The sequence below is a fragment of the Ischnura elegans genome, chromosome 1 (assembly GCF_921293095.1).
Source record: "Ischnura elegans chromosome 1, ioIscEleg1.1, whole genome shotgun sequence".
NCBI lineage: Eukaryota > Metazoa > Arthropoda > Insecta > Odonata > Coenagrionidae > Ischnura > Ischnura elegans.
In genome coordinates this window covers 92113781-92126193 of record NC_060246.1, presented here as the reverse complement: position 1 = coordinate 92126193, position 12413 = coordinate 92113781, and the positions used below count along the sequence as shown (strand labels likewise).

The 12413-nt window shown below is 35.6% G+C and overlaps 2 protein-coding genes across 3 annotated transcripts in view; both read right to left on the bottom strand.

The window, feature by feature from the left end:
• LOC124165975 (adenylosuccinate lyase) overlaps window positions 1–9314 on the bottom strand; it is a 400694-nt gene extending 391380 nt beyond the window's left edge. The window contains exon 1 of the mRNA XM_046543529.1: window positions 9063–9314. Within this exon, the coding sequence (XP_046399485.1) occupies window positions 9063–9218 (156 nt within the window). The 5' untranslated portion in view covers window positions 9219–9314. The remainder of the gene's footprint in view (window positions 1–9062) is intronic.
• Window positions 205–10560, bottom strand: LOC124166012 (probable RNA-binding protein 46). Of its 2 annotated transcripts, XM_046543598.1 has the most exons (4): window positions 9569–10560; window positions 8569–8815; window positions 8350–8441; window positions 205–1222 (listed from the first exon to the last, which is right to left on the bottom strand). In XM_046543598.1, the coding sequence occupies exons 1-4, from the start codon at window positions 10310–10312 to the stop codon at window positions 1211–1213; spliced, it is 1095 nt and encodes a 364-aa protein (XP_046399554.1). In that variant the 5' UTR covers window positions 10313–10560; the 3' UTR covers window positions 205–1210. The 2 variants fall into 2 exon arrangements, with proteins under 2 accessions (XP_046399554.1, XP_046399548.1); XM_046543592.1 differs by having other exon boundaries at window positions 8350–8815; window positions 9569–10443.
• Between the last annotated feature and the right edge of the window lie 1853 nt (window positions 10561–12413).

Here is a 12413-nt window from a genome sequence, read left to right as displayed (position 1 = left end):
ATCATGACCACAGGCTAAAATTCCTAGGTTACCAAAACAAAAATATCAAACTCTTGGAATATTTCTCATTGCTCTCAGCACTAAAAACTTATCCAAAGTTTAAAGGATAATTTTTACAAAAAATACACAAAAGTTTAAACTGTGGTCACTTTTCCAGCATTATTTCTGCAAGGAAGAGCCGTCAATAAGAAATTATGGACTAAATCAATGAACATTCATATTTATTGGCATAAACGTAGGAAAACATCAAGTTTCTGAGCATAATAGTAGCTTCACATTATTGTTACATTAATAAGAATACTGATGCTTACATAAAATGAATTCATGTCACAACAAATGTGAAAATCAATGTAACAGTACTTGGAAACATAGTCATAGTACCGTTTACCATACAGGATTAAACTGGGTTACCTTAACAAATATCAAATCAAATCATAGCTATCCAAATTAATCAAACTTTAACACAAATTCCTTATTGTGTCTCATGATGGGTTTACTTTTGATTACATGGCTCTTTGATGGTAGACATTTAAAAATAAGACTGACAAAATTATTATTTATGATTATTATTATTGTCAATAAATAAAATAAAATCAAACCTAAACTGATTTCAAAACTTTAGACATTAGGCGATATTGAAAATTATTATTGGCTTCACAAAGTATTACACTGATTATAACTTGTATTTGAAGCTGAAGCACTGAATGATTAAATAAGGACCTTCCTTAATGATCATAAATTCCTTCTTAATTATTTTTACTTAAGAGAAACTGCAAAACGCATGCCAAGATAAGATGGAATTACAAGCATCTTTATTAAAACCGATTGTGGATCAAACTATAATATTAACTCACTTTAAAAGGCATAATTAACTTACTAGAAATATATATTTTCCATAATGCACTTGAATTATCCTTCATAAATCAAATGCAGCAAGCAAGTTTGATTAAAAAGCTTATTACTGCAATGTACCCATCCACATATGACCATAATACTACATTAGTGAGTGAATAGCCAAGGCTAACTCTTGAAACGTTTCATGGCAGCCAAGAAAACTAACTTTGCAATAAAACATCATGCTGCCATTAATTAAAATTACCATTCAGCCTATGGCAATGATTCACAGCTCAAAAGTACCTAGAAAACATTTTGGTTCAGGAAAATAGTTAATGCTTGCATAACAAATCAGGTTCCAAATTGGTTTCTCCAATTACCAAAGACTCTGGAAAGGATAAAGGTTTAAGACAATATTATTTATCATGGTAGTGATTTACTGTGATTACGATTAGCACTACATTCTTTTTAATAATTTTAACAAGTACTAATTTATCTAAACACTCAGGACAAGAATCAAAATTTATACATCTAACAAATTGACAACTGAATTAACACCTTAATTAAGTATACCAGGACTAGCCACAGAGAAAATGATCTTTTCTCCGTGGAATTTTCGCACAATGAATGAACATCAGATAAATAAGGATCACAATAAGAATGAAAATCCCACATTTACAGCATTATTACATGATTGGGTACATATGGAGGAGCCATGAAATGGAGAAATTTTTCTCAGCATATTGCACCAACACTGTATAAAGTGATAATCAATTTCCCTAAGATTTCCAGGAAGATTGCTTTGTTTTTAAAGGTACTATCCAATATTATATCAGCAGTGTGTGGTTCTTTGAAGACAGCAACAATAAAAATGCAATATTTTATCCACTTAAGTGGAAAGTTCTAAAAGCTTCTTTAAATTTGCTTTAATTTTTTAAAACTAAGTGTAACAAACTCATGGCAACTATCCAAATGTACACTAGAAAAAAACAATATAAAATATCATTGTCTGCAGATAAAATTAAAGGTAATTTTTTAATATCTTAAATATAATCAAATTAGGCTATGTTCCTCATGTAGTAGAATTTGCTGGCCACAGAAAGTTGTTAAGTCATAATAATGATGCGTAACTTTTGAAACTCTCTCAAAAGATATTTTTTCACATGCAGGTTATGACTTGAAGTGAAAACTTCAGTATTTTTGTGACACTTCATTTTTTCATAGGGGTTGTTTCATTTACTATCACTCAAGAAGATACTTTACTGCAGCCTTGATTTGACAGAGCACATCAAAATACAGATAGTACGTGAATCCAAGTTAATTGATGAATATACCACTAATATCAGGTCCAAGGAGGGCTATAAACAGAGATAGAACAAAATACAGTACACTTGGTTCAGTTTTTTTTCTCAAAATGACGAGTATTCGGGCCATATTTCAGGAGTGAAAAGTAAAAATATGTACTTAGTCCAAATATGCTCACAAGTCCTAATAGCCATTTATATGATGGTTAATCTGTGTTCGCCAGCCATTTAATAGAGGGACATTAATCAGATTTAGCCTGTTAGCTTTTACATGTGCACGTCAAGGGAGCACATGTAATTTTTAAGAATTTTAGAAATCATATCTCATCAGAATATGCATGGCAATACTGTTTTGAATGAATTAATCTGGTGTTCCACCTCCTTCCCTATGCTCTTAGCAATGGTTGCCCTACCTCCAACCCCACAGTCCTTGAGCCTCACGTCACAACTTGTTTATCCCTACCCTTTCTCCATTTTTTGACCTCAACCTCCTAATTACTCACTACTCAACAATAGTTTCCCTTTTTATAAATCCAGCATACATTCCCATTTTAGCAGTTTTTTTCAAATGAAATATTATATGGCACCCTTGAAAAAGCTGAAATCCAGACAATGCCTTAAATAGTTATGAATTATGTGAAATGATATGTTTTCATAGTCAAAATTTCATTATGATTGCAACAAGTAAACATGGCAACAATTGTTTTACTCTGTTTAGAGTGTTTGTTAGGTAAAAAAAAATAAGAAATTAAATATGACGAATGAAACCCTCACAATTAAGTAACATAATGCATTGCATTTTACGTAACATGGTGTCAACAGATGAAGTTAAGAGTGAAATTGCATGAATTCATTAAGTTACAAGGGACCTATATCATCTGGAAATTTCCTATAACAGTCTGATACACACATCAAATTGTCAGACGAAAGCCCTAATCTCCTCCAGTCAGATGAAACTATTTTTAACAGAATTTACATGAAAATGATGTGTGATACAGGATGAGGCTCAGGGTCATTAATGGGCAGAATACAGTTAGTTTCCTCATCTAGTTGTAATTTATCTTTAGAATTATTCCAATGCTGGCCAGGAAAATCATAGAAATATCAGAGTTAAAAATTAGGACTGAACAACATGGAAATGTCAGGGTAAATAAGTTTAGATGAGATATATTCAACGGTGCTCGGCGAGATGTTGTGGAACATAATGATACAATGAAGAGCAAACTTAGTGCATGTCGCTGAAACGCATCGTACCCAATAAAATTACTGTGGACATGCACTAAGTTTGCTCTACATTTATCATTGGTTTAGATGAGGTTTTCAACACTAGGTGTAGATGAAAGTGACACAGATTTTGTCAACCATAGCCATAACCAAGAAGCCCATAACCAACCATTCTTGATAACCATAGTAAAGAAAAATTTCAGAGGCACAGCAATGGGCAAGGAGAGAATTTTGCAGCCTTCTGGCTGGGCAGCATTGGTTACTGCCCACTTAATGATTGACTTTATTTCTGCTGTTAAAAGAACAGTTGGACTATACTGCACAATATTCTTTAATGCATTTTCCTAATTATAAAAAAATACCTCTGACATCTTTGTCAATGGTTTAGTATCAGGGAAATTTTAAACAATGACACTGGAAATCAGGGAAAAATTGGGAAAATTGATTATGGGATGTAGGTGTGAACCTAGTGAACTAATGGATTTCAACTAAAATCCTTGATGTTTCAAGTAACTGTGTATTTTTTAGATAATTAAAGACATTATGTGGCTTTTCCTTTGAAACACAATTAATTGTTGATTATTAAAAGATAAATCCTGTCTGTTGAAAAAGTTCAATATTTCAGTGATGGTTAAGACGAGCAATACAAGAATTGCAAAATATATATCACTGTCATCTACACCTAGTTTTGAAAACCTAATATAAAATTTCAGTAAAACAGAAGAGTGAAAAAATATGGTACAAATAAATGAAAAATTCTTAAGTAGGCCATCTATAAAATATCAATATTTTTTTAACACTAGTTATACCAATGGTGATGAATGTGACCTTTAAGTAAATTTCATCCATTCTTTTGGACCTGCAACATAATATTACAGGCAGTGACGACATGGCAAAATTAGCAGTGCCAGAACGTACTTTCCTTAACTTTAAAAAAAAAGTTAAATATTACTCTGCGTTTTTTTTTATTGCAAGTTATTATTTACATTTATTACATTTTTTGTTTTGGCTACAAATGTATGTATAAGAAATTTTGAAACAACTAAATTGATGAAGTGTTATTTGACTGTATTATGTCTTCTGTTGGCAGACATATTAAAAGGAAAATCTTTAAATTGCCCTTGGTGAGATAAAATTACAAAAATATTGTTCATTTATTAAATACAAAAAGAATAAACTGAGAAGAGTATGGAAGAAACACAAGATCTGTGGAATGATAAGAAAATTGGACAAAAGCTTACATGTACTATTTAACCATATGCACTCCAGCATTGACAATAGTTTCCTATTATTTTTTAGTTGCCTAAATCAAAAGATTATTACTCCTGGGGTATGTATTTCACCCTTTTAGATTTTTAAATGACGATATCTATTTTTCGCGATTAAATGAAATGTGAAAATTTTCAAGCGCGCGAAAACACGACGGCTAAGTATGAATGCTGGGAAAACTCCCGTGTGACAGATTCCCGCTGCCACAAGTGAGGTGACCTTGAGGCGAGGCTTTGAGCGCTGATACGACGCAGGATGCTAGCAGGTAGCAGAGTACCCTGCTAGCTGGTAGTGCTTGGATTATATAAGGATTATTAATACCTTATCAAACGAAGAAAACTTTCCGACCTTAGCCAGTTTTAATAGGTGATTATTAAGACATGTTTCCTTGAGCTCTGTGCCTCATGCATGCATTGGTAACCTCAGATGATGTAAAACTCCTATCTACTCATATAGAAACTAGGTCCCTGTGACGTCACGTGGAGTGGCATCGCATGGGCGCCAATCTGGCCTTTTTCAAATGAGGATAAAATTGACCTTGCCATTCGTCTAAACCGGTATTTCTAAAACCAAATAATTTGTGTATTATGAATACAGTAATTGTGGGTAACGAATCGCAATCAAAGCCTTTTGTTTTCTTTGATGAAGGAAACTACCCTATTGTGGAAGAGATGAGATGGTGATTGCTGATGCTCACTGGGTATCTAGTGCATGGGCGGTTTTAAATGTTTCAACTACATTATAATACCAATAACTGGGGGAATCTGACAACATTACCAAAGTCATTACTATAATTATTAACATTAAATACAGATTTGCATATTTTTTTGGCTTTCAGAGACATATTGCAATTGCTAGTAGCTGCTTTATTCAACCCAGTAAAAAAAATCAGCCATGGGAAATCTGGCAACACATAGATTTTCAACATACAATAAGAATTCTATGGCCAGTAACGTAGAGGTAAAATAGGAAGCCAAGTAAAGGGTTATAGCTCAGGAAAGACCGAATAGGATTGTAATTAAATTATAAGATGCAAATATTTAGGCTATCAATGAAAGTATAACTTAGAAGTAAGTTACATCACGAAAAAATAACTTAAGAGAAATATTATAATAAAAAAAAGATTTCCTCTTGCCGGTGCCAGCAGAAAAGGGTTAAAATAGGTTAAACAGAATGATAGAATGGTTTTCAACGAAAGGAAAAGATGAAAAATGAAAACATAGTGAGATTCACCAGGTATAACATGGACAGATTCTGAGTTCTTGAGACTTTCTTCAATACTATTCCTAGGGTGCTGAAATTAAAAGGTTCTAACAAAGTCATTTTTACAGCCAAAATAAAAATAAATTCAAAGGTCACCCAAACTACTGACTCTGTGAAAGGTGACAAAATGATACTATATGAGATACAATTGATGGAAAATAGTGTTTCAGAATGTAAAAACGAATCTACTGCTCATGAAATAGTATTTATGCATAACATAAAGAATTGCGGAGAAAAGTTGGGTTCATATAGTACACAAAAATTCAAGTCATAATATCAGACTGAGGTGGATTAAAATCAAGAAAAATTACAGAATAAAACCACTACAACTGCTAACTAAATATGAGGACACAACTGTAGACCTGAAAGTTCAACAAAGTAAAAGTGGCAAATAGGTAGTTTCCTTCATCAAAGAAAACAAAGTGCATTGATTGCGATTCGTTACCCACAATTACTGTATTCATAATATACAAATTATTTGGTTTTAGAAATACCGGTTTAGACGAATGGCAAGGTCAATTTTATCCTCATTTGAAAAAGGCCAGATTGGCGCCCATGCGATGCCACTCCACGTGACGTCACAGGGACCTAGATTCTATACGAGTAGATAGGAGTTTTACATCTTCTGAGATTACCAATGCATGCATGAGGCACAGAGCTCAGGGAAACATGTCTTAATAATCACCTATTAAAACTGGCTAAGGTCTGAAAGTTTTCTTCGTTTGATAAGGTATTAATAATCCTTATTTAAGCCAAGCGCTACCAGCTAGCAGGGTACTCTGCTACCTGCTAGCAGCCTGCATCATAGCAGTGTTCATAGCCTTGCACCAAGGTGGCCTCGCACAGGGGCAGCCAGAACCAGAATGATATCACTTGGGCTTTTCCCGGCATTCATACTTAGACATCGCATTTTCGTGCGCTTGAAAATGTTCACTATTCATGTAAACGCAAAAAGTAGATATTGTCATTTAAAAATCTAAAAGCGTGAAATACGTACTCCAGGAGTAATAATCTTTCAATTTAGGCAATAAAATAATAATAGGAAACCACCCTATTAAAAAAGGCTAACAGATCTAAAGATTTAATTGATAATTTTACAAGACTGCACCAAATTAAACTTGAAAATTCTGTAATTAAAAATGTAATCAATAAATATGATTGAGAATTAAAAAATTATTTCTTGATGATGTATAAAAAATAAGCATGTTTGAATAAACATGTAAGAATTTCATACTACCCCATGAGTCCATGAGTATTACATGACTATAAGTGTGTTTAACTCTCATGCTAAGAATCATTAAAAGGAACACATTAGCTATTCCAAAGGTTTATCATGTACATGAAATAAGGAATATTAAAGCTACATAAAAAACAGCACTGCATCACTTACAACAGTAACAATAACTTGTGAGCCATTAAAATCGTATTCATTTATATTCTTTTTTAAAGGGGGTCCCGAGGTTGAACAATAAGGGAATACTTAACAAAAGCAAACACTAACTCTAAGGTTACGTAACAGTTTATTCCACACATACTTACGAAGAATAGCATTCATGTCTTACATTCAGTTAGTGAGAAAATTAAATACTGAGAATGATAAAGATGATAAAGTTGGAAATAATTGAACGAAGTTAGTCCAATATACATGTCTTAAAAGGAGTGAATATATTTGAGTACACCACAGATTAGGCTTTCACCAAACTAAGAGCTAAGAGAGAGGATGAAGTATAAATATCAACCTTGAAATACATCTTACAACTAGTCAGAAAATTATCCAATCCCAGAATAAGATAAATTCTAGAATAGGAATCTAGAATCTCATTAGTGGATGCAAAGCGAGCATGAGGATGTGGGTAGAATGAAAGCGTGTCATCTATGGATAAGAACAATAAAATCTAAGTAACAACAAAAACCAGAAACATAGAACATTGGAAGCAATTAAGATGAAGAAAATATTTGAAAAGAATCACCAATTTCAGATTTCATCAGATAAGACACATGGGAAAAATGAGACAAGGAAAACTTCCAATAATAAAAAAAGATAATTCCCATTATTATAGAACAATTCCCAACTACTCATGTAAAAGGTTTGGATTCTACATTTAAAAAATGGGAACAGATCCTTTCAACTTAAACAGGGTACTCAAACGTATCATTTATGGAAATATTCTTTCGGTCTATAAATTAGCCATAAGATTATTGCACCAAGTTATGTAACAGACAATTATCTACCACATGGCATTTAAATTATATTTCTATGCACTATTGCTTAACATGCAGGTACATACATTGAGAAATACTCTGTTATACTGGGTATTTGTTCAAAAGTAAACAGAATATTCACCAAATCCCAGGTATTGAAGAAGCCATGCCTACCCAAAAGTGGGTATATAGATAGTTGAACACCTATATTCTAGCTGCCTATGAATAACGAACTTATAAAAAATTTACTGACCTTTTGCCAAAGAAGAGTTAAGTATCGGAGGAATCTGTTGATAGTATCCAAACATTTGGGCCTGACAGGCAGTAAACATGATTTGCTGAAGACTGAAGTTTGTAGCAGGTACAAAATTTCGAGGGATCAACATGACATGGTTAACATTTTGATTGCTAAGAAAATTCACAGCAGCCACTGAATTTGTATTTTTCAAATCGGTAGTAAATGCGACAGTACCATTGTGACTAGAGTTGGCAGGAGTGAATGGCATAATGTGCCCATTTTGTTGTAATTCAAGGAAATTATCACAATTCATCTCCTTTAAGCTGCCATCCCTGAAACATAATGATGAAGTGTCAGTCCCGGCCCCCAACCTTGTTTGTGCAGGCGGTAAACAATTACTATCGTTGAATTTGGATCTGCCATCCACCTTGCTCTTTGAGTCAACAGAATTACGTTTCTCTCTGGCCTTCGAAGAAGTGCCCTGAAATAATTGAAATTTATAATAATTAGAAATTGATACCTCAAAAATATCACGTCAGGACACTAATTCTTACTTGGATATTTCGCTTCGTTCCAAGATTTGCGTGGTGCTCGACTCCACTCTTCAGTGATTTCCCATTTCTTTCTAATATGTTCGCAGCCAACCGTCGAAGTGTGAACTAAACTTCGCACGCACTGTCATAAAATTATTTCTAATCTGCGACCGATGTGTTAAAAAATATCCCTACCTTTTCTCCACGAGCGAGGTACAACCACAGCTTTCTCCAGGTGGAAAATTTCTTCATATCACTGAAAATGTACTGCATTTCCTTAGATGCATAACGAGTAGAAAGCGGTGATCTGTAGTTGCAGAATTCATTTCCAGCTACGTATCCTGGATCCATTGCAAAACTTCGAAATTAACGTTAAAATCACGTAAAAGGTACAACGTGAACAGCAACTACTCCAACCACTAACTCAAAAGAACCGAAAGGGAGGCAAAACAGTTGAGTGACGAAATTCGCCTACGTCAGTAAACTTTCTGCATCACATTTTAAAAGGTTATCACGAACGACCTCAATGCACCCTACTGCTTCTTCCATCAATAAATGCTAATACCATATCTTGGAACGAAGCGAAATCAATTTCCGAGAGTTACAAAACCAATAAATTTCATACTACGCATAACAGAATGCAGTCACAACCACAAATGATTCACACAAATAAAAGAAAGATTAAGGTATGAAGTACTAACCTGATAGGATTTTTTTTCCCACTTTTGATCTTCTCCAAACGGATTGGCCCAATCTACTACCACTCTTATTCCTCTGAACCGCATTTTCTGCGGGACCAATACCCTCCGCGCCATAGCAGCTGCTCTGTGCGTCTCATACTCAACTAGGGCATATTTCTTCGGCCTCTGAAAGGGGTTGCTAGATCTTGATGGGTGCAGGGTGACTCGAGAAACACCAGGAGTCATGCAATTCAGCGTAACTGTAATTTCTTCCTCAGTGACATCTATATCCAGTCCTCCAATGAAGAGCTTGCAGTTGTTCATGGACTTGACGATGCCGAGGGTACACCCAGGTCTTATTTCATAATGATTTAGTTTTTCGATTGCTTGGCGAGCTTCCGATGGCTTCGAATACAATGCAAAACCAAATCCACGATTAGAGCCACTGAAGTCCATCATCAGACGGAATTCGTAGATAAACCCAGCCAATTCTAGGACAGGAATCAGTTCATCCTCAAAGCAATCCCGAGGGATACGGCCGACGAAAACTTCGCAGTCTTTCCCAGGTGAATCTCCGAACCAAGAGGGAGGAGGGCCGTAAGTGCGCTGGCCATTAACCTGGATAATTCGATAATTAGTCCTTTCCGAAAGGTCAATAAGCCTTCTGGTGGACATTTCCATTTTCTTCATTTGAAGGAGCAGGTTATTGTTCTCTTCTTTTTCCATTTTCTCCTGAGAAGATTCTTCCCACTGGCACAAAGCCATTCCAAACACTACGGCTGACTGCTTCTAGACGGCGTTCTTCGTCTGCTCAGCTTCAGTCCTCTGCCATTGGAGAACTATGATTGGTCGGAGAGACCAAAATTCGGGAGACTTGTGGTGGGGGTTCCAGGGGAGGGAGTGTTGGAGACGGATACTTTGTTGCGACGTTTGTGACAATACGATATCCTACCATGTAATTCGAATTTGGTGCCTTTTGACGTCGGATTACATAGGTGGTAGGGATTCTCGCCATGTGAGCTCTGAATAATACATTTTAACTTCTCAGGCAGAAAGCGAACGTATTCCTTGTGGCTAGATAAAGCTTCTTGCCGTAATTTTCACTGGAATATGGGACTGACGTATTAACAATTTTTCCGCATCTTACGTGATTATGAGTACATACATTTTAGAAATGCATTGGATCCGTATTTGTTTCCATGCCATTCATATTTTTTCATTGTCAATATCATTTTTCGGCGATTAATTTCGAAAATGGCGTCATTCATTAGCGGAGTTTAAGCTATTGAATTACTTATTTGACTACTTCTTAGAAGAAAAAAATACAGCGGGTTAATTGCTAATATTGATTCTCAAGGGCTGATTATGGATGAATACCTATACCAGCTATATCGTGAGCGCTGACGGGGCATCGTGTAAATTGTGAAGGGAACTATGGAGCAGACAATACCGACAATGCCATCCTAAACATTTCAGCAATAGTTGAGTAGGGATTGTTGAGCAACATATTCGTTGTTTACGTTCATTTCCCTCTAAACATTCCGGAAGTATTGTGAATACAAAGTATTAACCTCGTAGCTACAGAGTAGTTTCTATAAAATCGATTCAAATTTGCAATTCAATAAATTGATGGCGTACTAATAAGGATGATTTTCAACTACCAAAAGACATTGTTACGAATCATTAATATGATGTTTTTAAGTACAGCAGCACCTACTCACAAGTGCAAAACCATGCTCAAAAAATCAGCAATGGTGTTAGATGAACCAGGCAATCAGGAAGGTAGAGCTGATTTTATGAATCGCGTAAGGGAAACCCGCAGCATAAAAAAGTGCCTTCATGAAATATCCAACACGCATTCGATGCTAGTACCCAGTTTTTTAAACTAGAAAAATGGAATACTTTAATCGAGATCGTGTTCGTTTTGGTGTATAGGCATCGATGGAAGGGTGTAGAAATCAGGGCAGGTTGGAAGAAAACAGGGTACATGGATAGAAACAGGACACGTCAATCTATGAAAGTAAATTCACTGTGGTTAGGAGGACCTCAGTGGAAAATTTCCTCTGAGGTGAGGACAGGAAGTGTTACTTTATAAATTTTCTGAGGTGCCTACCATGTAAATGAAACTTTATATGGGGTACCTGTAGCAAGAAAGATAATATAGTTTGTTCGTGATTCCATCACTCATTTCGAGAACCATCAATCAACCTATGAATCTCCGCAATCTCACCCGAGCTGTACTGAAAGATGTGTTCTGAAAGTTGAAGACCCGATTTTCTGTGTGGACGACAAGCTCCATCTCCAAGGTCCATGAAGACGGTTTTACAAGAGGCATACACTAGCACAATCTACCGTACGTGCCAGAGAGCATTTCTAATAGGGTAGTTTCCTTCATCTAAGAAAACGAAAGGCATCAATTGCGATTCGTTACCCACCATTAGTGAATTCATAATATATAAATTATTTGCTTGTCGAAAGCCCAGTTAAGACGAGTGCTAATGGTCAATTTTAACCTCATTTGAAAAAAGCCAGATTGGCGCCCTTGCGATGCCACTCCACGTGACGTCATGGGGACCTTGATTCGACACGAGTAGTCAGGAGTTTTACATCGTCTGAGATTACTAACGCATGCATGAGGCACAGAGCTCAGGGAACCATCTCTTAATAATCACCAATTAAAATTGCCAATGGTCGGAAAGTTTCCTTCTTTGATAGGGTATTGATAATCCTTATTTAAGCCAAGCGCTATCTGCTAGTAGGGTACTCTACACTACCGCTATGCTCGGCAGCAAGCAGCCTGCATCGTAGCGGCGTTCATAGCCTCGCACCCAGGTGGCCTCACACAGCGGCAGCCATACGTCCCACG

Bases quoted from the DNA above. Each gene is read 5' to 3' on its own strand.
- LOC124166012 (XM_046543592.1), bottom strand. From the start codon at position 10,312: ATGGCTTTGTGCCAGTGGGAAGAATCTTCTCAGGAGAAAATGGAAAAA. The intron at 8,816-9,568 runs GTTAGTACTTCA...CAATTATTTCAG, and splicing joins GGGAAAAAAAATCCTATCAG to GGCACTTCTTCGAAGGCCAG. The intron at 1,223-8,349 runs GTCAGTAAATTT...TATCCTTTCCAG, and splicing joins TAACTCTTCTTTGGCAAAAG to AGTCTTTGGTAATTGGAGAA.